The sequence below is a fragment of the Sturnira hondurensis genome, unplaced genomic scaffold (genome assembly GCF_014824575.4).
Source record: "Sturnira hondurensis isolate 20B ecotype Veracruz unplaced genomic scaffold, ASM1482457v3 Scaffold0021354, whole genome shotgun sequence".
NCBI classification, from domain to species: domain Eukaryota; kingdom Metazoa; phylum Chordata; class Mammalia; order Chiroptera; family Phyllostomidae; genus Sturnira; species Sturnira hondurensis.
Genome location: NW_028093985.1, coordinates 1,488,334 through 1,515,326, shown reverse-complemented (window position 1 = coordinate 1,515,326; position 26,993 = coordinate 1,488,334). Strand labels below are relative to the sequence as shown.

General features: G+C 47.2%; 1 protein-coding gene across 1 annotated transcript; it reads right to left on the bottom strand.

Annotated features, from left to right (window-relative positions):
- Window positions 1-21,532: 21,532 nt before the first annotated feature.
- On the bottom strand, window positions 21,533-23,434 carry TMEM174 (transmembrane protein 174). The gene is made up of 2 exons (XM_037032381.1): window positions 22,742-23,434; window positions 21,533-22,546 (listed from the first exon to the last, which is right to left on the bottom strand). The coding sequence occupies exons 1-2, from the start codon at window positions 23,374-23,376 to the stop codon at window positions 22,441-22,443; spliced, it is 741 nt and encodes a 246-aa protein (XP_036888276.1). The 5' UTR covers window positions 23,377-23,434; the 3' UTR covers window positions 21,533-22,440.
- Between the last annotated feature and the right edge of the window lie 3,559 nt (window positions 23,435-26,993).

The following is a 26,993-nucleotide window of genomic DNA, read 5'->3' as shown; positions in this document are numbered from 1 at the left end:
GGGGAGCCGCTGCAATTTTGAGGGAAGTCCTGGAGTCCCAGCAGGCGTGATGGGGAGAGGGCAGAGGACTCTGGGGTGTAGGAGAAACTGGAGGCTAGAAGACTGGCCCCGAAACGGTTGCAGGGGGTCCAGGGTGTGGGGCAGAGGCAAGGAAAACCTGAACAAGGGACAGGGAAGAGCAGATTCCAAGCCGGGAGGATTATCCCTAGGGGCCCAGGGGAGAGAGAGGAGACTGAGAGGAACCCTGGTTTTGCCTGAGGGTGACTGGGCCATTGAAGGCTCCACAGACAGAACCAGAATTTGCAGGGTCTGAAAGGTGAAGACAAGTTCCGCCTTCGTCCGTCCTCTGGTGGGCAGCAGGCAGGCTCGGCACATACGGCATCTCAGTTGAGCTTCCTCCCAGTAGTCCTGGGAGTTCCTTAAAACACAAATGCTGTAGGCGGGACCTTCTGCTGGCCTGGCACTGTGTTCCCTGAGGGATGTTCCAATTCTGGGGGGCCTCCTGCTTTTCCCAGCTGTGCCCAGGACATGGCACCATAGTGTGAGACTTGGGTTCTTTAAATAGACAAGGGACCTCAGCAACTCCAGGGCAGGCAGGATGCCTTGCAGAATGTTTCATAACACTTAGACACATGAAAATGGGTAATAAAAACAAAGCCAGGAGTGACCCTGTGCCATTAGGTGGAGGAAGAAATAGGGAAATGTGTTGGCTGGGATGAAACGTTACTCTTTAGGAACAGCGATGAGGCCTACGTGGAAGTAGAAGGCAGTGTGGAGAGGGACGCCTGTGTCCGCAGGGTCCCTGGTCGCTGTGCGTTCCAGAAATGCACATTGTCACTGTCTGGGATTTAGGCAAATAAAGTAGTTTCCTGCTTCTGAATGTAATTTCTTTGCATAACAATGAGCTTATTATACAGACCCAGAAAGTATTACAAGATCACTTAACCCATTTAAAAAAACAATTAAGAACATGCTGCAAACCTGATTCCGAAAGTTCAGACAAAGTCACATACGACTCCTTAGAAAGAATAATAATGACATAAAGATGCATTTAGTTCTCTTCTCATTTAAAAGGACTCCTTGTAGTTGGACAGGAATATGTTACTGGGTCTGGCCAATAAAATGCAAGTGGAAATGTCCCCATCACTTCTGGGCTGAGGCAGTGAGTTCCCTGTGTGATCCTCCAGTTTCCTTCTTTGCCAGTGACGGGGGTTGGGGGGGAGCCTTGCAGAGACTGACTGTGGGGACACAGATTGAACACAGTCTGTCTGCATTGCCACTTGGAGCACGGCTGCCTGAAGGTTACCTGGATGTGTGCTGGACTTCCTATGAGTGAAAAATTAATGTTTGTTGTGTTAAGCCCCTGAAATTCAAGGGTTGTTTGTTCTTGCAGTAAAACCTAGCCTACCCTAACATACTCCTAATTTTCTGGCCTTGTACAGGCAATTTACTAAATCCTCACATTCTTCAGTAGAGAGGATACATGGTGCTTTAAAAAATCCTTTTCCCCATAGTCTCTGTGTGAACTCTTTCTTCTGCAGCCCAGAGGCTGATGATGACATGTGGACACGCATTTGTGTTCATCAGAACTGGTCTTCTATTCCCTGTCCCCCCTCCCCACTTCTTCTTTTAGAGAAAAATTTAAAACACAAAGCAGGACAAAAATAAAAAACACCCCAGTTCCCACCACCCAGCATTCACAGTCATTAAAATTCTGTCGCATTTGGTTTAGATCTTGTTTTTATGGAGAAAATAGAGCAATGCAGTCACAGCTGGAGCGCGCGCCCAGCTCCCAGCATGCTCTTCAGTTGTCCCGGCTCCACACACGGCCCGGCCCTCATGCCCCAGGGGTAACTGCTGACACGGATGTGGGGTGCTTCTGCTGAGTCCTCTTTATGTTTGTACATCATGTATATTTGTTATAAAAACAGCCCATTCAGGAGGGCTCCACCTTAGAGACCTAATGTCCTCCCAAAGGCCCCACCTCCTGACGCCACAGCCTCGGGGATAAGAGGTAAACAGATGAGTTGGGGGCCGACAAAATCATTCAGACCAGGCACAAGTCAACAGAAAATCGGATACTACAAGGTGGTACATTCACAAAATAAACTATTAACAGTGAAACTAAAATGTCTCACTGTCAAATCTCAAAATACAATTCTGAATCAAATAATCAAGTTCAGATGTCCTTTATGTGTCTATTAAAAATGCAAAACATGAAATTGGAATATATATAAATAATATCCAAACACAAAAAGGACTCATCGGAAGCACCCTGCATTCATTGGTATCAGAGAAGGAAGCCAGATCCTGTAAGAGGTCCTGACTTCTCCCAGGTGTGAGGAGGGCAAGTGAGGGCCCGAAAACATGGGAGGCAGAGATTTCTGGCTGGGTGGATGCCGAGTCTGCGGTCAGTGGGAAGGAGAGCTGTGCGGCCCTCTCGGAACCCTCCAGAGCGCCCACAAGACGGGTGGTGAGGCCCGGCGCTGGCTGTAGCTCCGCGCAGCAGCCGAAGCAGCAGTAGTAAAGAGGAAAGGCAGCAGGCCTCGGCCTCCCCTCCTGCCCCTGCCGTCATTGTTTAGCACCCCGTCAGCCCAGCTTCCTGTAGGCTCCCAGGATAGGCGAGGGAGCACTTTAGTGTTTTTTTAATTTAATTTTGGAGAACGAAGGGAATGTGGCGTCCCTGGAATTGGATCCATGGCCTGAAACGCACCATTCACTCCATAGGTGTGTGACCTGTGCTGTCTGCCACACAGAGACTTCCACTCGAAGAGTCCTGCACTCGGTTTAACACGGCTCTCGCCGCCTCAAAACTCTTAATAACTTTTAGACCAGATGCCCCACTTTTCATTTTGCACTTATATGCAAATTATGTAGCTGGTCTGCAAAAATGCGTGTGTGCTGCATCCCCACATGGCAGAAGTTTCAAGCATCTTACGTCTTCTGGGGGAACGCGCACTGAGAGCTGGAGCTGTGGATGGGAACGCGGTGCCTAGGCAAGCCCGCCACACCACTACCTTCACGAGACCGAGGCAGGGCTGTTCCTGCTGATAGGGCGCCTTGTTTGCTGCCGGGGCTGGTTACCCACCTCTGCTCCACGACAATAGAGCTAAATATAAACTTAACATGTATCATTATGAAACGAAATATGAAAACCATGGCTGTGCATAGAAGGGGTAGTTGGGGTGAAAGGGAAGCTGCTGGGGGCCCATTTTGGGGTGGACTTCAATGGGGGAGCTCAGAAGTGCGAGGGAGCCCGGAAAACAGTTAGCATGTGTGTCTCAAGCTCCCAGCCTGCTCCCGGTCCCGGACCCTCGCCTAGTGCCGGCAGTTTGGAGCGTTTCTCCCTGCAGAGCCCCCTCTCCTTCCTCGGACTTCTATTTGCACAGCTCTTCGGAAGTTACACATCAGTCTGGGTTTCTGTGTATGCGTGAACTGCACACTCTGCTTTGGAAGCCGTCGGATCCTGGCGTTTGTGATGCGTCTGCTGTTTGTTAGCAGGTTCCTGGAGCTTAAAATGATTTTTATGGAGTAAGGACACTTTTTTCTCTAAGTCCTGAAATTCGTGGTGTTTCAGGCAGAGGCTTCTGGAGGCTCCTTGCAGGTACCTGAGTGCGTGTGGGTCTTTTTATGAAAATACACCGGGGAAGAGGGGCTTGGTGTGATGGGTGTGGCCAGGAGCAGGGAGACTGGGGCAGAGCCTCCCCCTGCCACCACCCCTCCATGCTCCCGCTCAGCCGCCCTCCCTCACTGGAGTCCTCTTTCTCTCCAGTTAACGCAGAAACCACAGCCTGTATCTCTTAAAGGTGCTGTTAGTCACTCACCATGCATCTATTTAGACACAGACCTATGTACTGAGAAGACAGATGTAGGTGGTCAGTGCCTCCAAGCACATTTCATTAAGGGCTTTCTGTGTTCCAGGCACTGTCTGGGTGAGTGTGTTTAACCCTGAAAACTACCCAGTGAAGCAGGCACTGTTATTACCCTCCTTTAACAGATGAGAAAAATGATACACTGAGAAGACAAAGAAGTCAACACCAGCCCACAAGCGCTGGAGCCGGAATTCTGGGCCTGGCGGAGCCGGCCAGTGTGACCCCCCAGGCGCCACCCACCGAGCTGGTGGGAAGAGGGGGCTCATCACAACAAGGTCCTCAGAACAAGGCCACAAGCCGATACCACTGAGAAATGGGGTGTCTGTGTTGGTGTGAGGCCGGGAGGCTGCAGCCTCCTGGGGGAGATGGTCGTGCGAACAGCAGGGAAGCCGTGGGACCCTGAGCCTCCCAGACAGTGACCAGGTGAGGATGGGGCCTCGGGCTCCTTATATGTAACGTAATGGTTATGAGTGTGCACTGGGTGGGTTTGATTGTATCTCCACAACCTGCTAGCTAGCTAGTGAATAATGGTAGTGCCGACCTCCTGTATGAGCCCCCAGTAAATATTCGCTTTTATTATTAGTTCTCCTTACCCTCCCCCTCCCCCTTTCTCTCTTTATCCCTCTTTCCCTCCCCCTCTCTCCCCTCCTCTCTCCCACTCCCAGTCTCTGTCTGTCCCCAGAATCTTATTTGAATACTGCTCTCAACCATCCACTGAAGGTGGTATGGACTGATCAGAGCTTCTCAAACTTTAATATGTACATGACTGACCTGGCGGCTTATTAAAATGCAGGTTCCGATCAGAAGGTCTTGGCTGGAGCCTGAGATTCTGCATTTCTAACAGGTTCCCAGTGATGTCGGGATGTTGGTCCATGGACCACACTTTGGCACCTGAGGGTGAGGATTAGTTAATATCTTTTTAGGACTTCCTGGAGCAAAATGTCCTTAAATGCATTCAGACAATACCTGTCACATGGATTCCCTTCTCTCTTGGGCAGTATTATGTCATCCTATTCATCAGTAAACATAAACACCTATGTCTGTGTGGATTCTGGGAACTCAGGGCTCTGTCACAAAACAGGGCCCCCGCCCTGAAGGAGTTGTATTCAGCACCCAACCATAATAACCTAGACAAAACCTATCCTGGGTGCTAGATGAGAGCTACAGTGAAGAGAGGGCAAGCCTGCAGGGCATATTTTAAATTCTATAGAGAACTGACTTCTATGTACTCACTTTGAAATGTTGAGGATTAACACATACTCCAGATGCAGGATTGCAAGAGTCAGTCTTTTGATACGAGAGTCATGTCTCTCTACAGAGATATGTTCCCATAGGATGTGGGAGGCCGTGCTGAACTGTGTTCACAGTTGCGAGTGAATCTTCTGCATTCCTCCGTGGGTCGTGGAGGAACCATGCGCTGAAATGTGGGAGGCACCTGGGGCAGGAATTCACAGGCTTGCCGCACTCCATACCACTGTGACCTTCCCTTCAAGTGAGACACGTTGGTCTCATTTGGTTGCATTTTGTGGGGCTTTCAGCTCCTGCTCCATTCCACTTGCGGATGATTTTTTCTTAGGGAAACAGTGATGTCAGATTGGCAGGGGTGGGGCTCTGGGCCATGAATGAACATGAGATCATCCATCACACAGTGTGTGGATTATTATTCGGTCAGGAGCTACCAGTTTGTGCAGGCCACCTCTCCCAGGCCCGGCGTGTTGCGTGGAGAGGTCTGGCAGGCTGTGGTGGCACAGGTGGGGGAAGTGTCCGTTTAAATAGCTCAAGGGTCTTGGGATACCTGCACCGGCCTTGCTGAAACAGGCCAGGGTGTGCCCACTGGGGCAGGGGAAAGAAGGGAGAGGTGACTCAGTGGGGCACATGGAGACAGGTGATTGAATGCTGGAATGTGGTCCTGCGTGGTTATTGCCCTAGGAAGCAAGAACTTTTTTAAGTGATAAGAAAGTGGGGACACTTTCCTATCAGGTGGGGACACTTTGGAAAGGGGACGCCTGGACCCGAGCAGACCTGAAGTGGGCAGGAGCTTCAGGGAAAGCGACAGGCCCTAAAGGGGCTCACTGGGATGGGGATGTGGACAGGATGACCCAATGACATCGGCTCTTTCTCTCTCTGTGTCTCTCTTTTTTTAACCAGGCGCTAATTATGTTCCAAGCACGGTGTCCTCTGATTTTCCCAGTGACCTTAAGGCATGAAGAGTAGTGTTGGTTCCATTGAGCAGATGTGGAAGCTGAGGCTCAGGGAGAGCACGCGCCGAAAGTCACAACAGAATGATGGAACCACATGGGGCCATTTGAGTCCACAACCCACTCTCTCAAACACCGTTCATTCTATGGTCCTTAAAGAAAAAGATGGAACCAGAACCTTAGGTGTCCAATGTATTCTGCTCTAAGTGTTTGTCCCTAGACTCATGAAACACACGTCATGGCGCAGTGACAGAGGACCCATCAGATCAGGGCCGAGGGACCTGGAGGGTGACCAGCTCTCACTGGGGAGGTCAGTGAAGTCTTAGACCCGAAGCCTGTGGGACAGCCCCATCGCCACCACTTACAAAGCTTCTGCCTGGGCTCCCGGCCTGGGCTAACCATCGAGAGGAGCCTCACAGCCACATTAGGCAGCCCAAACCACCCCATTTGATAGACAAGAGGGACAGAGGCGGGCCAGTGTTCAGTGATGTTATCAAAAGCACTCAACCACAAAGGGTTTGTCCTTTTGTTACAGAAGTCAACTCTTGATCGCTGGGCTCCACTGCATGTGAGCCAGAGACCCAGTGGCTGCAGGTGAGCACCAGGGCCACCCGAGGACCAGGACTGTGACCTGGGCCTGCAGGCTGGCTCACCAGGACAGGGTAGGAGGCCCCTTTGGCTGTTGCCTTTGACAAGGTTGAGGGCAGACGGAGCCAGAGGAACCTCCAGCTGAATTTACACTGTTTAAGGAAGCACAATGTGTCCCATTCTTCTCCAGGGCCATAGTTCCCCTCTCTGCACCCAGAACCTTCATGCTCACCCACAGCCTCCCAGCGGGGATCGCTTCGGTAGCACACACCTTTCTTTGCGTGGGTCCCACTAGGCATCACTGCATGTTTCCCTGGTTCCAAACAGTGGGCCTTTGCTGGGCAGTGGGGGTGGGGGAGGGTGGCAGAGCTGAGGGTGAAGTCTAGCAAGGGCGAGGCTCCAGCGCAAATACTGATTTTGCCCTTAAACTCTGTTCTTGAATCCATAGGAATTGAAAACTCAGAGAAAAAAACCCAAAAGAAATAATCCTAGTAAAAAGCACACGTGGGAAACCAAACCTCTGGTTCCAATGGCATCTGGATTGGGGCGGGAAGAGGGCTCAGAGCCCACAGATGGGGCAGTTTTTGTGAGCTGTGCAACCCGGCGAGGACGATGGGCATGGGAACGCGCTTTGCAAACTCCGAAGTGATACCGGCGTGTGTGTTGCTGTTTTAATTACATAAGATACATGTCTTAGAAAATACCCAAGCAGGGAAGGTCCAGAATGGGGGCAGATAAAAAGCAAAATTTGGGATGATATAAGCTGTTCAGGAACCCCAAATTATACACGCCTGAATTGTTGACCCCACTCACAGCTGGTTGGTGTGAGGCCTCATTTCTAGATTTGCCTTTGAGTTATTTTCTTTGTGACAGGCATATCCCTCTCCCTCCTGTCCTCTGTTACCTCTTTGCTTCTGCATCCCCACCCAGAGCTGTGACGTATGTCTGTGCAGGGTGTCCCCCGGAGCAGCTGCAGGGGAAGTTATTCACATCAAAGTCTATGTTAGTCAGACCATTAGTTCTTAAACTTGGAGTTAGTTCTGTACATTGGAATCCCTTGGGGGAATTTAAAAATGTTTGATGTGTTCGTCCCTCCTCCAGAGAGCCTGATTTAATGGTCAGGGCATTAGGTTTTTCCAAGTGGCCCAGGTGATTCTAAAAGAAGACATGTTTGAGAACTACTGAATTAGACTATGCTGTGAATGGTGTCCACTGAGGATGTGTGGCACACAACCTGCTAGCCCTTCACATTGGCCCTGCTCACCACCTATACATGATCTTTAGTGACCTGAAATTGTTAGGAGAGATCTCAGATTAAATGCGTACTTCTCTGCCTTTTGAGTCATTTTTTCTTTAGAGTTGAGCTTGAGGTTGATGAGAATGTAGTTTCTGACTCCTGAGCCTTTGAAGGCTCTCTTACACTTCCTGTGTCCTTTTGAGGGATGAGAAAGAGGCAAGGGTCTAGTCTTGTTGAAAATTTGGGACTTTTTCAAGCCTTGTTTTGGAGGCTGCCCAACTCTGGTGCTCTGCCCAGAGCGAGCATGCTGTCTTGATCCCCTGGACAAGGGAATGATTTAGGCCTTCAGAAGGATCTGGCTCATTTCCCCTGGTGCCTAGGTCGTTCCTTGGTTATAAATCAGCCACCATTAGCAGCTGCATTTGACTCTCTCAGGCCGCGAGGGAACTGTGCAGTTTTTACTGAATTGGCAACTTAATTGCATTAAATACAGCTCCAATGCTCCAAAGAAGTTATGGCAGCTCCCAAAGGTGTCTGGCTTCCCACACTCTTCCCCCCTTCCTCTGCCCCAAACTCAGGGAGCAAGTTAAAGTCTGGACAATTCAAGCTTATTAAATCACAGCTTCTGGAATGAACTTACTTTGTTTTGCATATGTCAGTATCATCAATCCTGCCATATGAATTTAATGTCACTGTTTCCCTAACAACTAATGTCCTTCAAATGGGAAGATGGGGGAGACCAAAAACCCAGAGAAATGAGACAAATGTGTGACAAATGCAAGTCTGTGGTGTCGTGGCTCAGTTAAAATGTTGCCTGTTTTACAACTTAGATGCTCTGTGACTCATTGGTGAGCCCCTGCTGATGAATGCATCTGTCGTTCTAAAATTACAAGTTCAGCTTCTTTGGCTGAAAACTCGCATCTAGCACGTATGTTTATACTTGGCATTTCAAAGTTAATATTTTTGGTTCAGCAGAGGGATTCAAAACAAACATCTGAAAAGTTCCAAATTCTTGAGTAGATACTTGAATCTAAACCAAAGTGAGGCAAAGAAAAAGAGAACTAATCATGGAAGAGGCTGCTGGTTGCTCAGCTAATGTCTGTTCTACTCTTTTCCCTTTGTAATAGGACAACAGAACCAAAAAACTACATTTCCCATGCTTCTTTGCAGCATGGCATGACCACAGGACCAAATTCTGCTCAAAGAGGTGGAGGTGGAAACCCACAACTTCCAGGAAGGTTTTCTGTACAAAATTTGAATCAGGTGTGAAGTGTGCCTTTTTTTTCCTTGTCTTTTTCTTTTTCCTTCTGCCTTCTAGAATGTAATGAAGTGTCATCAGCCATTTACCGTGAGGTGGCTTTGAAGAGGAAAGCCAAGTGCCAAATGAAGAGACCGGAAGATAGGGGTCTGGGCCCCTGATGGCAGAGGAAGCAGCCCTGTACCACCTACTTCTACATTTTTTATATGTGAGAGAAACAAATTTGTCTAAGTTAAAGCTATTTGGGCCTTTTAGTCGTATAAAAACAAATCAAATTCTAAATGATATTAATGTTAGTAGAAAACTACACCAGTACATATTTGCCCATGTTAGTCCATCTGCTAGACGCAGGGGCATCAAACTCATTTTTACCGGAGACCACATCAGCCTTGTGATTGCCTTCAAAGGCCAACTGTAATTTCAACTCCTTAACAGTTAAGGAGTAGTCACATTTATACAGTTCTAAAGTTATTTCAGCCCTTGGATGGCAACTACGAGGCTGATGTGGCCCCTGGTGAAAATGAGTTTGACACCCCTGTGCTAGAGTGAACGGCATAATTTGGGAAAAAATGTACCTAACTGTTTATTGTGTTCAGCAAGGTTAAGGAACTTGCTAAAGTCACCCAGCTAATAAGTGACAGAGCTGGTATGCTAATTCAGTTTATACTTTTACTTGATCTTTTTTTCCCAAGAAGGGGAGCATGAGTTAATAACTACAGCTCTGTAGCATTTGCAGTATTTAATCAGCAATATATTTTTTAAAAATCCTCACCTGAAGATACATTTTTAATTGATTTTAGAGAGAGAAGAAATGAGAGAGAGAGAGAAACATTGATCAGCTGCCTCTTGTATGTACCCTGACTGAGGATCAAACCCATAACCTAGGAATGTGCCCTGACTGGGGATGGAACCTGCAACTTTTTGATTGCGGGTGTCACTCCAAGCAACTGAGCCACCCAGCCTGGGCTCTTTGGCAATATTTTATGTTTAATTCTCAGCAGGCTCTGCAGGTCTGGCCTGAATCTATCCCAAACCCAAGGAGCCTGGGAGAGATTTACTTACTCCAAAGATAAATTCCCTTCTGGGATTTGCTGGCCTTTGTGAGTAAGGCTTCTGTGTATCTCTCCCTCACCCAGCCCCCCACCTATGCTGCCCCCAATGAATAGCAATAGACTCTGTAACAGGAGGGAAGGAACAGCTCAAGTTCCTGCAGAAAGTTACCGTTGCTTAGAGGATTTTAGTCACAGGTAGTTCCATGGACAAGATTTGCAGGCCTCCTACAACTATACATTCAAAGCAGCCAGTTACCGTATGGATAGTGTAGCATGAGACAGCGCCCAATAACTGGCATGGATAATCAGGGAAACCAGCTATGTCAACCCATCAAAACTAAGGAGAAGGGAGAAGGAAGCCTTTTTGTTTATTTAGGCCATTCTGGTTCATTGAGTGTGAGCGGGTGACAATAAAATTTACCCAGGAGAATTTTAATTCCTGCCCTGGAAATACCAATTAAGTGACAAGCTGCTTCTCTGTACACACCAAGCACAGTCTGTGATCCCAGTGTGGGGCCTGCAGCAGAGCTGCAAGGACAATGTGAGGCCCTGGGGTGAGGCGATTCCCTCCCTGGCCCACAAGAGCTCCCAGGGCATATACGTCCAGGGCCGGCGCCCTGTCTGACAACACGGCCGGCTTCCTGGAGGTTTGTTGCTCAAAGAGTTGAGCAAGTTTCTGAGTGCCTATAATACTACCCCGAATAATGTTTTTTCAGCATTACACCGTAACACAGTGGTTGACATAAGAATAAAACCCAGTCTTAGAAATACATATGAAATAGTTGTATAGTCCACATAAAGGTTGGTCCTTTGTGGTTTGTCTTAGCATTATCACACTTAAATGAAGAAAAATTGGGTTCTGCTATATGTAACAGAAAAGGAAAACAAAATAATAATGGCTTATACAATATTTAAAAGTTTATTTCTGTCTCATTTAAAAGAAGTCTAGAGTCAGACAGCATCACAGTCATTGGGGACCCAGCCTTTATCTTTCTGCCCCATCTTTGTAACAAGTAGCCTTAATCCTCAAGGTCACCTTAGGGTTCAAAGTGGCTCCTGGGGTTTCTGCAATCACATACAAGTCATCATGTTCTAGAATGAGAAAACACAGAAAGGAGTTCGCCACCAGCTATCTCTTTTCCACGCAGTCTTTCAGGAAGCCCCGTTTGAAACTCCTAGGACTTCCGATCAGATGGCGGCACAGGCACACATGGCTCGCCTCTACGCAGTGGCATCAAAATTACAACTGAAATACAGAACAGCCATCACTCAGAACTCTCAGAAATTGAGTTAGTGGAAGTCTGACAACTGTGGAATTAAAGAAAGCACATCCATCCAGACTTGCAGGAGGAGTGCAGAGGCAGAAAGGGCTGGTCCCACACCCACGTGTGGGGGATAAAAATTTGGAGGGATAGCTCGGGAGTGAGGAGTCCTAGCCCCACACCAGGCCCCCCAGACCAGGGTTCCAGTGCCAGGAAGGTAAGTTCCCACAACTCCTGACTGCAAAAACCAGTGGGGGATTGTGTTGGTGGAAGAAACTTCTGGAGCCCCAAGCAATTTCTCTTAAAGAACCCACACATAGACTCACCTACTCAGACTCACTCCCTCTGAGCTCCAGCACTAAGGTAGCAGCTTGAAAGGCACCAGTGGTATACAGAGAGGAACTGTAATGTCTGGTTTCAGGGCCAGCCAAGGCCATTTCCCTTTTCTCTAAACCCTCCCCCGACAGAGCCAGCAAACTGGAGCCTTATCCGAGACTCCATCAAACTGGTTAACACTGTTTGACCCACCTTGGAGATGCCCAGAGACTCCGCCTCACCCAACTTATGGACCCACCCAGGCTGCTTTTCCATATGAATGTCTGGTCATGGCTATGCTTCACAACTTCCTAAATCCCCTCAATCAAACAGCAGCTGACCTCCGTGAGCCCCAGAGCTGGTGCTAGCAGCAGCCAGCCTAGATTCACATTTGGCTTCACTTGGGAATCTCCAAGCCCAGCACAATCAGCAGCCATCTCAGATTGCTTTGTAGCTCAGGCAGAGGGGCCCTGGGCATAATACCGTGGAAGCTGACCACCTGGGAAACCCCAGGGCCAGCACACCCAGGGAACAGCCTCGGACCACATTGGAGCACCTCCATCCTGCCCCTGCAGCTGACCATCCACGGAGGGCAGAGGTTGGTGGTCAGTGATCACAGCCAGTCCTTGTGGCTGACTGGCCTGGGTAAATCCCTCCCATTGACCTACCAACAGCAACCAAGGCTCAACTATAAGAGGAGAGGGTACCCAGCCCTGACAAAGGGCACACCTTGAGTCCCAGTTTGGGTGATAGGGGAGTCTGTACCACTGAACTCTACAGGACACCTACTATAATTGGCGACACTACCAAGACATGGAGTCAGAGCAGTTCTATCTAATACATAGAAACAAACACAGGGAAACTACCAAAATAAGGAGACAAAGAAACATGGCAGAAATGAAAAAACAGATCAAAACTCCAGAAAAAGAGCTAAGCGAAATGGAGATAAGCAATCTATCAGATCCAGAGTTCAAAACACTGGTTATAAGGATGCTCGAGGAACTTAGTGAGGACCTCAACAGCATAAAAAAGATTCAGTCAGAAATGAAGGACACACTAACTGAAATAAAGAACAATCTACAGGGAAACAACAGTAGAGTGGATGGAGCCAAGAATCAAATCAATGACGTGGAACATAAGGAAGCAAAAACAACCAATCAACAATAAGAAGAAAAAAGAACCCTGCCAAAATGAGGATAGTATAAGCAGCCTGTGGGACAACTTTAAGAGGTCCAACATTTGCATCATAAGGGTGCCAGAAGGAGAAGAGAAAGAGTAAGATATTAGAAATCTATTTGAAAAAATAATGATAGAAAGCTTCCCTAATTTGATTAAGGAAATAGACATGCAAGTCCAGGAAGCACAGAGAGTCCCAAACAAGATGACTGCAGAGGCCCACTCCAAGACAGGTCATAAATGCCAAAGGTTAAGGATAAAGAGAGAATCTTAAAAGCAGCAAAAGAAAAGCAGTTAGTTACCTATGGCGGGGGCAGGGGGGGTTCCCATTAAACTGTCAGCTGATTTCTTTTAAAAAACTTTGCAGGCTAGAAGGGACTGGCAAGAAATATTCAAAGTCATGAAAAGTAGGGACCTACAGCCAAGATTGCTTTACCCAGCAAAGATATTTAGATAAAGAGCTTCCCAGACAAGGAAAAACTAAAGGAGTTCATCATCACCAAATCATTATTACATGAAATGTTAAAGAGACTTATTTAAGAAAAAGAAGAAGATCAAAACTATGAATAATAAAATGACAAAAATACAATCTATCAACAATTGAATATTAAAAAACAAAGTAAGCAAACAAGAACAGAGACAGAATCACGGATACAGAGAGTGTTTTGATGTTTGCCAGATGCGAAGGGGGTTTGGGGAATGGGTGAAGAGGTGAGGGGATTAAGAAGTACAAATAGATAGTTACAGGATAGCCATGGGGATGTAAAGCACAGTGTAGGAAATAGAGTAGCTAAAGAACTTATATGCATGACCCATGGACATGAACAATGGTGTGGTGACTGCCTAAGGGAGTGGGGGGCTCTGCATGGAAGGGGGAAAAGGGGGAAAAATCAGGGCAACTATAATAGCATAATCAATAAAATATAATTAAAAAATACAAAGAAATCTCTTGCTAATATTCAGTGAGCCAGAACTTAATCACATGGCCAAACTTAACTGCAAAAGAGGCCTGGAAATGCAGTCTTTTAGCGGGGCACATTTCCACTCCCTCTTCTCAATGATATAGGCCAGGAGTTCTCAACCTTCTTGGTCTTGGGAAACTTTTATACCCTTACAACTTATTGAGGAGGCCAAAGAGCTATTGTTTATGTGGGTAATACCTATTAGTACTTACCATATTATGAAATAGAACCAAATAAAGTAGGTACTCATTGCACTTTAATTTTGTCAACTATACCTCAATGAAACTAGAAAAAACAGCTCCAAAATCTAAAAAAACTTTAAAAATAAAATTATAACTAAAAAAAAAATTTACATGTTATATAACATATATTTTCCAATGCAAAAAAATAAAAAAGTGAAAAGTGTCACACATTTTTGCAAAATTCCTTGATATTTGACTTAACAGAACATAGCCAGATTCTCATATTTTCTTCTGCATTTACTCTGTTGCAATATGTTGTTTTGGTTGAATTAGAGAAAGAGAATCTAGCCTCACACACATATGTAATTGGAAAATATAGAACAATTTTAAAAGCTTTCCAAGTAGTTGTGGAAATATTCTTTGATGCTATACCAAAAATCATATGATAGTTTCTTAAGGGCTATTGCAATGTGATATCTGAAATCATATCAATGAATACTTTGTACTCTCTTACGTTAAAATCCATTAGTTTATCTTACACGATGAATAGATTTTTTACCTGAGCATAATTTTGTAATATTACATAGTGGTCATGTGGAAAATATTTGTTCACCAAGTTATGCAGACCTTTCAAATGTTGACAGGTTTAATTATGTAAAACTTTTTAAATCATATCTTTTACTATCATGATTGATCTCAAAAGAAAAGACCATTTTGGGGGATGTTGTCAAGCTTATGATGACAAATAGAAGTTCTCACGAATTTTAATTTTCACTTAAAAGGTTGAGTGTTATCATTGGCAACAAATACGGTCAGCTATTTCCCTGGGAGTGACAGGCTGATTTTGTTCAGTTTTGAGAAAACGTCTGCCCAACATGTAAGCCTCACTCACCACCATGCGGCCTGCCACAGGCCTTCAGGGACCACGAGTGAGCTGGGAAGTCAGGGACCAGAAAGGTGACCCCAAGAGTGAGTCCCAGAGGCCTTCCAGAAGCACAGACTTGGCGCAGACACACTCTAAACCTGCCTTCCATTTTGAACTTTGTAGACAGAGCTTTCTGTTTTCCCTTTGCGATCTTTTTTCCTTCTGGAAAATTCCAAGCATGTTTTTCTCGGCTCCTGTTCTGGACGGCGAGGGATCAGACCAGCCCCAGCGGCCCAGGAGGAGGAGGAGCCCCAGACTCACAGCACCAGGAGCCAGAAGGAGGTGGACAAAGCCAAGGGCGGGGGCGGGGTGGGGTGGGGGAAAGTGGCGGTGGGAAAATGGAAACAACTGTACTCAATTATTAATTTTAAAAAATGATTTAAGAAAAAGAAAAAAGAAAGGGGCCTGATTCCATTTCACACCAACCTGGAGGGGGAAGCTTGCAAAGGTAATATTCCTGTAGCTCCCCTGATGAGGAATCAGTTTACTTAGGTTCTCTCGGTTTCACCTCTAAAGGTTCAAAGTGGTGACTTTTGGTAAGTGAATCACTCTTTGCTGTGAACTGTTTTCCAGGTGTGGAGGTGGAGCCTGGGCTGAGAAAAACTATCAAAGGAAAGAACTGAGTGGAATCTGGCTCGTGACTCTGCTGCGTGCTGCCCTTCCATTCTCGTCACTGATGCCCGCCCTTGTTCGCCCAGCATCTGCGGTTAGCTGGCCCGTGGTCTCCCCAGGACCTCACGTGCGTGTGTCCATGAAGAGTGCTAGTCCTGTGGCGGCACAGTTGTCTGCATGGACGCCCAGGTGTGTCTTATGTACCTATCTGTTGCACATATAAGCAGCAAAGCAATGAAAATTGTTTGCTCTGGGCTCAAGAAGATGGTGTTAACAATGAAAGTACATGGAGCAAGATCACTTCCTGCTTCCTCCATTCTAAAAATAATTTTATGAACTTGTAATAAGTAAACATGGTTAAAATTTTTCTTAGCATGGAGTAAAGTGAAAAATAAGTCTCCTAACCGCTGCCCTGGAAGTGATTATTACCAGTTCTTATGTGTTCTTTAAGAGAGATTCTGCCTGTTACAAAAGAATACACCCATACATTCCCCTTCTAAAAATGTGTTCTTTTAAGTGAATGAATGGGAGGGTGAAAGGGGACAATCTGTGTCTTCGGCCTTCAGCCCGTTTTCAGCCCTGGTGTGTTCGTGCCAACTCCGGTGCCCAGACCCGTGTCTGTGATTTACACACGCAGGTTTTATGCTGGAGGACAAGCTCTTTGTTATAAGCAAACTTCTGGAACCTAGGAAACAGATTTCCTTCCCAGTTCATCTGGTTGTTAATCTTCCTAAAAGCCCAAAACAAATAAAATCCTCATATCAGAGAGCTGTGTGGTGTCCCAGAGGCAGGTGAGAGTCGTTTCTGTGTACTTGTCCTCACTCTGATTTGTCATCAATTCTGAAGAGCCATCCAGCAAAAGTGTATTTAGTACAGCTCTCTGCTGACTTTATAACCAACTGCCAGCTCCTCGGGATATAAAACCCTTGATGATTTACAAGTAGCCCATGGGCAAGAAATCCGTAAATCACATTCCATGCTAAGGGAGCACAGGAGAACACAGACGCACACGTTCACCTTCAAAGGGCAAGTTGCAAGCATGTGCAGAAAATCCATTCATCTCTGATTTGAGGAGAATTGGGAACTCATTGGCGAGAGGCCCACAGTCAGTGACCTCTGGAAGTTAAATTGTACCAGGTAACACTTTAATACAGAGCAAGAGGCTCCGCCCTTATTTCTTAAGGTGGAGACTCTAGTTCCCAATTTGGAAATGTTCAAAGGGGTTTTTGTGGTCTCCAAAGGAAAAAACTTTTTTTTTCCTAAAAAGTTTTAGCGGCTAAGCCAAAAATGTTAAAGATTGTCAGCGTTTTCTGATACTTTTGAAACTAATCTGTAACAGATATTTCTCAACTGAACACTCACTTAAAGATCTTTTACTTTTCATGTGCATTTTTTCTAGGCCTGTGTTTAGAAAAATCTCTAATAATATATTAAAAGGAGAAAAAAATAAGTTTCCAATTCCAAAGCATACCAAGAGTTTCAAAGATTCAAAAGAGAAGTAGATATGAAGTGAAAAATCTTGAAAAACATTTTTGTTTGGAAAGTGAAACTTAATAAATATAAATCTGCTACCATGAATAGTATGCCAATTGCCTGCCTCCCAAAATACAGAGTACTATAGCTAGAACCTTGGGATGCATTTAGTAAAAAGCTAATTGCATTTGGATCCCAATTCAAACAAAATAAAATAAAAAATAGAACATTGGGGAAAGTTAAACAGGAATTAGATATTTAATGACATGAAGAAATGATACATTTTTAAGGCGCAGCAATGGTGGTATATATATTCTTAGCCATTGTCTTTTAAAAGTACCCAATGAAATATTTTAGGGTAAAAGGCCTTGATGATTTGGATTTGCTTTGTATAAACTCCAGTTGGGGCAGCATGGGCGGGGCGGAAATAAAACAAGCTTGGCCAGGAATTGAGGTTTGGCGATGGCTACATAGGGTTTCGTTTACTATTCTTTCTACTCCTGTGTTTATTTGAAATTTTTCATCGTGTAGAAAGCAATGAAACAGCTAAGTGGGGCTAGAGTGGTTCTTAGCTATTTGGAAAGTTCTTCGTTTCTTCGTTTCACATCTGTCATTTAACAGGAACCAAGAGCGCAGGCTGTGTAAAGGGCTCTCAGTGAGGCCTCCGTGACTGCTGAGTGGTGGGAGCTGCACACAGCGCCCTGGTTACCCCCGGACAGACGGGGGCACTGCTGAGCACGAGGCCACAGTTGCCTCTGAGAGGTGTGCAGGGAACTTTCCCCTCCCAGCTGGTAAGAAAGCACCTACCCCATGATCTGTCTGGAGGAGAAACACTAGCTGCCCAGGGGTGTGGGGCTCCATGGCAACCCTACTCCCCTGATCTAACAGGAAACACAACCTTGGAGGAAGAGGAGGCCCAGAGGTCAGAAGCTGAAAACGGACACCACAGCCAGCTCTTCACACACAAGAGGCTTTATTTTTATGCTGTATTCCACCCCACAAAATGTAGGGGAAGCATTTGAAGGCCTGGCTCTGTAGCAGAGAGCCCCTAGGAGCGTTTGAAATTCAGGGCCTGGCTCAGTGGAGCAGAAGAGAAGGCAACCGCAGTCTCCAGGAAGCTCTCTGCCCCTGAGAGGCACCACCCAGACCTCTGCCCAAGGGAGCGCGTGCGGGTCCACCCTGCACAAGAGACGGGCCCCTTGGTCGATGGGGAGGGAGAAAGAAGTCCCAAGAGCTTTGTGAAAGCCTCTTCCCCCTGGTGTCTGGGCCTCATTTCCCAGGCCTGGATGATCCTTCTCGTCCCATTGAGAATGTCAGTTGTCTTCGGTCTTTCCAACCAAAAGGAGTCCTGAGGGGTTCATGGGAGATCTTTCCAGATAGCCTCAGGTTCTTGAGAGAATTGTCTCTGTGGATTAACAAAATATTCCAGCTTTATTTTGAATTCCACATTTTGAATGTCACTAGAACATACCTGCCCACACAGCCCTGTGACGACTAAGGTGGAGGACAGGGATGTCTCCTGGTTTTCTGCTCACTTGGATCTGAGCTTTGCCAGTAAGATCGGCATTGCTCCCTGTGTGCCTCTGAGTCTCGCTCTAATAGTAAGTCTTCAGAATTAGGTCACAGGTGTTAATTAAAACATTGCAATGGCTCCCTAGTAACTCTGCAAACACGTACCAAAGTATCTGATGAGGCTGATGGCCCTGTGGGCTCTGGCCTGGACTCTGAGCCTTTGAGCACAGCAGCAAAGGCAGGCTACCTCCTACACCAATTATCTCAGGGTGGATAGTGCGGCTGGGCTGGACCAGCTCCAATTCATGATCCCAGGTCACAGTTCTCCATTCGTCCCAATAAGACACTGAGAGAGTGTAACGGGGTAACTTGGCCAGTGTGTTTCAACAACATTAAAACCTGAGCCTCTGTGGAGGCAGGGAGATGGGCGTGACTGGCCTGTGGTGCAGTGTGTGTGTGTGGGGTGCTTGCTGCGCCTGCAAGAGCAGCTTGGGGTGGCTTCTGTGTGGTGGGGCTGTGCCAGACTGGGCCAGCTATGGCAGCCAAGAAAGGCAGAAAAATATGGGAGTGCTGACAGGTGTAGCCAATTGTGAGAGGAGTCGGAAATGGGGTTACTGAGGCAGGTTGAAAGGTGGGGCAGAGGCGATGCTGGGCCATGCAGGTAAAAAGGTGGTGAAAGGACTCTCGCTGATGGTTCAGGATGGAAACTGGAGATCCCAGTGATGCAGCTGATGGTGCTGGGAACCTCAGAGGACCTGCTCAGAGGAGCACAGGTCACTGGGAGGAACCAGGAGGAGGGAGGCGCAGACTTCTGTTTTTTTCTTCTGGGAGGCGGCACTTCTAACTGGCATGCTCTGAGACTGGCCTGGCTGGGCAAAGTAGCGGGGTGGGTGGGCAGGACCATGTGTGTCTGTGGGTCTTTGTTTCTAAAGGGAGTGAGATTTAATGGCAGAATTCCACCATTATTCTAAACCTGTATAACTTTTAATTAAATAGTTCCTTTCCTCTTTCCAAACTCTGGCATTGAGAGCCACAGTTCTCTTTTTTTAAAGATTTTATTAATCTATTCTTAGAGAGAGAGAGAGAAGAGAGGGAGAGAAACATCAGTGTGTGGTTGCCTCCCACAAGCCCAGGCATGTGCCCTGACTGGGAATCGAACCAACGACCCTTTGGTTCTCAGCCCAGCACTCAAGCCACTGAGCCACACCACAGGGCGAAAGCCACAGTTCTTAATACAGTGGCAGGCATAAAGAACCATAGAGTAAAAAAAGACACCCCAGGGGGGTTCTGTAACAAGAGGGAGAGAGAGGGGGAAAGAGGGAGAGGGAGAGAGAGGATGACAAATATCCAGACAACAAACCAGAAACTCTGCTAAGAATATCTCCTCACTGGTCAGAGAGACCAAGCAAAGACCTAGTGTCGGAGTTCAGGGACCACTCAGTGGGCTTCCTGTTGTGCTGGCCCCTGCAACCCCAAAATAAAGACAGAGAGCAGTTTAGGATTGTACTGATGCCAGAGAGTGGGTGGGTGCAGTTTATTGGGCACTGAGAGGCGGGTCTTTGTGAGGCTTGTAGCAGCAATGACATTAACCGTTCGTGCAACCTGCAAGCCACCTCCTAATCCTGTCTCCCACTCAGGGGATTTGCCAGGTGTATGCCTCCTTCTGTTCGTATAGGGGTCAGCTCTTCTGCTCCTGGGTCAGCCCTCAGAGCCTAGCACACCAGTTGCCTGGCTGTGCATGTAAGCTATGCTCCCTGGGGTTATGCATTGCAAGGGCCAAACTGCTGTGATTCTCCTGACTAGTTCAAATCCCTCTGTAGCCCCTGGACCCCTCACTGCTGTCAGGGAATAATTGATCGGTATCTGTCGCCCACACTATACCAGAAGCTCTGTGAAGGCAGAGCCGTATCTGTTCTTCTGTTGCTTTGTTTTCTCACCACTCCATCCCCACTTGATGCCCCAGTCCTGACACAGAGTAGGTGCTCAATCAGTAAATACTGGCTGCATGAGCAAATCTCCATCTTCCAAGCCTCTGATTGTGGCAGGCTCGCCTCCCACCTTGAGCTCCGGAAGCTGTTAGCTCTGACTGCGCTGTCCTCAAAAGCATCAGTTATCCCTATGGTTAACACTTTTTCAGTCTTAGAACAGGGGCAGTTAGTTGCCACTGCCTGGAGGTAAAAACACCCGTGTACTTCCTTGCCTGTGGGACCCCTGGCATCACGCAGACAGATCGGCTCTCCTGTCCTCCCGGCTTCTACGTGGAGACGCCCTTTCCTGAATCATCTCCAAATTGAGCATCCCTTTATGCCAAACCCAAGCCCAGGGATCTAAAGCTCTAGGGTGGGTGAGGATGAGGAAGGAAAGGGGTGAGGGAGGCCGGTGTGCAGGGCTCCACGTGTCCTGCTGGTGGCATACCACTGGCAGTGCTCAACCAGGTGCCTGTCACCCAACTTCCTGCCCAGCGCCAATGGCCCCCAGCTAGGAATCCAGCATTTCATGAATGTGTTGAGTATGAGGCTAATTTCTGCAAACTAATTCTATTTTTCCATCTCACTACTTCCACTGTCAAACATGAAAATGAATTTTTGTATGAAAAGATTTTGTCCTGAGGTATAATTCAAATCACAGTAATATACCAAGTGTACATTAATCATATCCTTGGAAAACTAGATATGTGTGATAAAAATTAATAGAAGTCACTGCATATATCAATGCACCTTTAGAGAATTGCTAAACCCTGTCTGGCTTTGGGTGAGCCTTCCTCAGTAGCCTTGTGTGACCTTGCCTAGGAAGACTATTTTCCTTTAAAACCTGATTATTTTAACCGCGTCTTCCAAAGTCTGTAAGTCTGTTGTGGATGTGTGTTATACAGTCCAGATTTGGGGAAATAAAGGGCACCAAGGTTTTATGTTTGTCTGTTTTTTAATAAAGAAAGTGAGCTTGTCTTGGCCGTAGAGACTGTTTCCATGATTTGTGGCTCCCCGGTGTTGACATAGCAGGTCTGTTCTGTCTGATTCAACAGGACTCTTCTACGGGCACTTGGGGAAGCCCCAGGCTCATGTGGGCTGCTGGGCCCAGGCCGTTCTCGCCCAGCCTGCATGTCAGCTCGGGGTGGACACCTCAAGCTTCAGCCTTGCTGACGAGAACATCAGCAGTCAAGTCACTATGACCTAATGATAACTTAAGGGTTCGATGACATCATTATCCTATTATTATTTACTCTGTATGGTTTAGCCACCGAACATTCCAACAGGAGCTATTCTTGATATTACTTTATTGCATTTACTTATTTGCTTGTTTGTTGGTCTGTTTACACAGCCTTTAAGATACCCAGAATCCTCAGGGGCCACATGCAGCAACCGAGTGGTTTGGGATGCGCAGATCGACTTTGGGAACTGAGAACGGGCACTGGGAAAGCTGCAGTAGAATCTGCTTTCTCTTCCCTGCTTCCTCCCCACCCCACTCTCCCTACTATGGAAACTTCCAGAGTCACAGCAGTAGTGATTTTGCCCGTGGCTTCTAAAGTTAAAATCGAGACAGCAGTGCCTTCCTAGAGGAAAGGAGTGGGTGAGGGATAGATGGGTCAGATTTTTGTTTCTGAACACAGCAGGGCATTTCTAACTGGATCAGAAGGTAATCTCTTCAGCCCAGCCTAATTTTTACCAATTTGGGACATTTTACCTCCCACTTCCCCTTGAATGGCATCTCTTAGGCCTCCTGGGCTGCTCTGCTATCTCACTTCTGAAGGTTGCAGCATAGAGCCCTTCAGGTGTCAGCAGCAAGGACTTCAGTGCCTTTCCCTGGGCACTGCAGTCTCTAACGAGGGAGGGAGAATACTTCCTCATAGGGCGGAGGAGAGAAGCAGGCAGGGTCCCCATCTGCCTGCGGTGTCTCTTCCAGCTGCTCAGCATCAGGACTGGACCTGAAAGGAGAGCGGAAAACACAGACGCATTACAGCCCACAGCATATTCCCAGAACCAACGCCCCCCACCCGGCAGTCAGCTGCACGGAGGTTTGCATTCACCCACCACCTTCCTCATAGACCAAACATAGACCAAACACAGACACTATGACTGTGACCGTGGGAAGGGGAGGATCCCCACCACACACACCATACCTGTCATTTCCACCATCCACGAAGGAAGGGTAGTCCCGGTCGGCAACGAAGGCAGCGTTCTCTGCAGGGTAGATGGTGTGGTACTGGGGAGGGCTTGGCGTGGCAGCAGCCACCACTCCAGACGGTGTGAGACAACAGGGGTTCACCACTGGCTGCAGGAAGGCGGTGTTCATCCCAATGGGCTCTTGAGAGCCATAAGGGGGAGGGATATACTGCACCACAGTAGCCCCGTGGAAGGTGATGGGTTGGTTGATACCAGTGAAAACAAACGATTGTCCGCCTGCTGTCAGCTCCGAGTCGAGGACCCTTTCCTCGCTTTCTTTGCACAACTGACAGGAAAGCATTTTGAACTTGCACACAGCAATCAGGATGAATGTCACCCCGACAGACAGCAGAATGGGCCCAAGGAGCTGGGTCCATTCAAAGTGGGAGACCCCTTGGTATTTGATCCAGCCCATGACGGTGAACGTGATCCCCACCAGTCCCAGGAAGATGCCTGAGAAGAGTAAGGTGGTCCCCGCCTTGTCATCATCAGACACCTGGATGTCCGCGGTACTGGGTGTGTAAGGAGTGACCGAAAACACGTTGAGAGGGAAGTCGTCCGGGTGGCTGCTGCCCTGCTCCATCGTCCTCATGCAATCGCCGGCTTCTTGGGAAGAAAAGGGATAGTGAGAGCTCCCAAGAGCAGAGCAAAGCAATCACAGGCTCAGGTTAGTCATGGAAGAACTTTGGGCTGCTGCGGTTAACAGAGTGGAACAGGCAGAGGCCTGAACTTTGTTTAGAAGAATAAAGGTCTGACAACTGAAGCCTAAAGCTTTCTCATGGGTTGTCCACAATTGAAGTTCTCTGTTTCACAATTCAGTGACAAACTCACTTTCTCATTCATATCCATTCATTTGTCTGCTCATTCAAAATGATGTTGAGCTGCCTTATTTGCTAGGAGGTGCTTTTCTACAAACTTAAGGCACTGTTCAAGGTCCTGTTTGCATCTTACCAAAAGCAGGTGCATAGGAGTGGCAGAGCAACCTCCAGGGCCTCTGGCTGTGCAGGGGTCCTTGATGACTCACCACCTGCTCAGACACCTAACCCAATTTCCTTGCTGGGCCAGCTTATTAGAAATAGGCAAGCTTGACCATGTGTGTATGTCTTCTCACTTCCCATGTGCCTTTTGCTTTCAGCCTTTGAGGAATAATTCCAGGTGCAGGAGAGGAGAGATACCACCAGAAACCTTCCTGTGTACCACATCATTGGCAGAGGTTTGAGGATCAGACATGACTTAGTGTCTTGGGGACACATGCTTCAGACTCTCTCTCCATGGTGGCAGCATAGTCCCTGGTCTCCAAGGTAAAGTAAACAGGTGCATTTTCAAGCCTGCTGTGTTTTGCAGTCAAACCCAAGCTGATTTAGAGAAGGAAGCTCCATCTTTTTTAAAGATGTTATTTATTTATTTTTAGACAGAGGGAAGGGACGGAGAAAGAGAGGGAGAGAAACATCAGTGTGTGGTTGCCCCTCATGCACTCCCTATTGGGGACATGGCCTGCAACCCAGGCATGTGCCCTGACTGGGAATTGAACCTGCGACCCTTTGGTTCACAGGCTGGTGCTCAATCCACTGAGCCGCACCAGCCAGGGCAGAAAGCTCCATCTTCAATGACATTATCTGTCATTCATAACTACAGAACCTCTTCAAAGCAACCCCATGAATTTCCTCCTGCACAGCATCGTAGCTGTAGCCCTCTTCCTTTTGACACAGATCTTATGTGAACAGATGTCTCTGGGTCAGTAGTTAAATATTGTATCAGCTCTTTCCATGCAACACTGAGCAGGAGGAAAAGAGCTGCCCTCTTGCCCTAAGTCAGGGCTTCCCATACTTCCCTAATGATAAAAATCATCTGGGACACTTTTTTAAAAGGCAAAATCTGAGCTGCCAATTCAGAAAAGCAGAACCAAAAATTGTCAAGGGAGAATAAGTGTCCCAGGTGCCTCTTGTAATTGGGAATCTTTGGAAACCCTACTCCAAGTTAATCCCAATGCTCCTGGGAGACCAGGGAACTTTCTTTCTCCACAAAAATGCCTCTTTCTGCTATGGGGCAAAGCACATAACCTCCAACTTCACTGCCAACCAGATAGGAAACCAAGCAGAGGACCCGCTCAGACATCCCCCAGAGGTGTCCTTGACCACCAAGGATGGAGTGTGTTTCCATCAGAGTGGGCTATTCCATTTCAGTCTGTTGCTCAAGCAAGTCACTAAGCCTACCCAGATACAAAAGGAAAGAAATTCCTCCCCTCTATGGGAAGAATGTCAAGGTCACTGTGCAGAAGAACATGTAGGATAGGAGATATTATGGCTGTTCTCTAGAAAATACAATCTTCCATGGAGGAATTTTGGCTTGTCACTCTTTGGTCCATAATACTGCTTGAGTTTTTGTCCATTGGACATCCAAAAGCATCCCAAAGTTTTAGATCAACCATGTCGTGTCCTTCTTCTACTCATGGCTGGTTGGAAAACTCGTTCTTACTCACTGGAAAGGTCTTGATGGGACCCATAGGGGCAACATTCTGTCACAGTCATCAGTAATGGCAAGTTCGAATTTTCCCAAGTTTCTTGTATATTTTCAGTGTTCTTCAGACTTACACACCAAACCTCCTGTTTTAAACCACCAATCCACATTCCCAGTTAAAAATTGTAATTTTGAAATGATTACAGTTCAAAGAGATGAATGAAAAGTGACACTAAAACCACAAAAACCGAGTTTTCTGAGCTTATCAGAGAACTCAGGAAATGAAACTGGCGTGGCCCTATATTTGTTAACAAAACAGTTGACCGAATATTCCGTGGTGGGAAGTAAACTGCTTTGTGGAAGTTGTGTGTGTGTATGTGTGTGTGTGTGTGTGTGATCAAATGACTTTTTTAAAAAAGTTTGGTAAAGTGACAAATCCATCTTTCACACATCTAGCTATGCAGACCAGGACCCTGCAGAACAATCTGTTTCCAGCGTGGGCCGTATTCACTTGATTTGACCACAGACGAAATACCACCAGGTCTCTAGTCACAAAAAAAGGAGCAAATATTTCAACCACTCAAACTACATAAAAAGAAAAATAAAACAAAGCCATGAACTTGGACAACATATAAAAACAGCCATCTGGTAATTTTGTTTTCAACTGTGTAGCTCAAAACCCTTCGAGATTTCCAAAATTCAAAAAGAATTTCTTCCCATACATTTGGATGGAGGTGACCCTGGCTTCCCTTATCCCTAGCACACTGTGGGCGGGGGAGGCTCAGTCCAGGGGGTTGGGGGAGAAGAACAAAGAAGCAGGAAGGGGGCTGGATGCTCTGCTGCACAGCAGAACCCTGGCGCCAGCCGCCATCACTGAAAATCAACAGAAGCAGGAGTAGTCTGAAGGGAATGATCGGGCGAGGAAACTGGTCCTTGGATTCACCTCCGAACCCAGTTACTGTGAGAGGAAAACAGAGTCGGAGGGCATAGCTCCTGACTCAGCTTGGAGATCCAGGAGCTGGACGTCCCACCCTAGGCAGGTGCTTCCTCCGTGACATGGCTGGTCCCTAGGGCTAAAGCAGCAAAAGCAGGCAGCTGTTGTGGAGAGAGGTGGCTCGGGTCCGAAGGCCATGCTCTGCCCAGCTCTGTGGGCATGCTCTGCCCATGCTCTGCCCAGCAGAGGGCCAAGGTCGAAGACCTGCAGGGAACAGGAGCAAGGCCACGTATGCTACCCAGCCACACCCCTGCAGATGTGTGGCAAGAGGATCAGTGCATATAGTAAGGGCCCTGGGACAGATGTGTAACCTCAACCCTGAGAGATGAACTTGAACTTCAAAGACTGTTGGATGCCTCTCAGCCAGTTGGAGGGAGGTGTCTGGGGGAAATCTCAGTAGTAGGGAGTACGCACTGCTAACCTGTTCCATTTACTTGAACTGAGTATGACTGTGGTGGCAGATGGTTCCGTTCACCTTTTCCAATAAAAAGACGTGACGGTTGAACCACAGCTACACTATCATAGCTATAGTACAGTCATGTGGAAAGCCCAGACTGTCTGTAGGCATTTTACTTTGGTACAAGAATCACAAGAATACTGGGGGCCAGGTGCAGGAGTCATTGCTGTGATGACCCCACACATCTGTCTCCGCCTCTTGTTTGAGCTTCCCATACCCCAGTGTGGGCAGGACCTCAGCTCCACAGATGATTAATCTCTGAAACAGGGAAGGATGTTATGTGACCGAGTAGCAGTGCAGG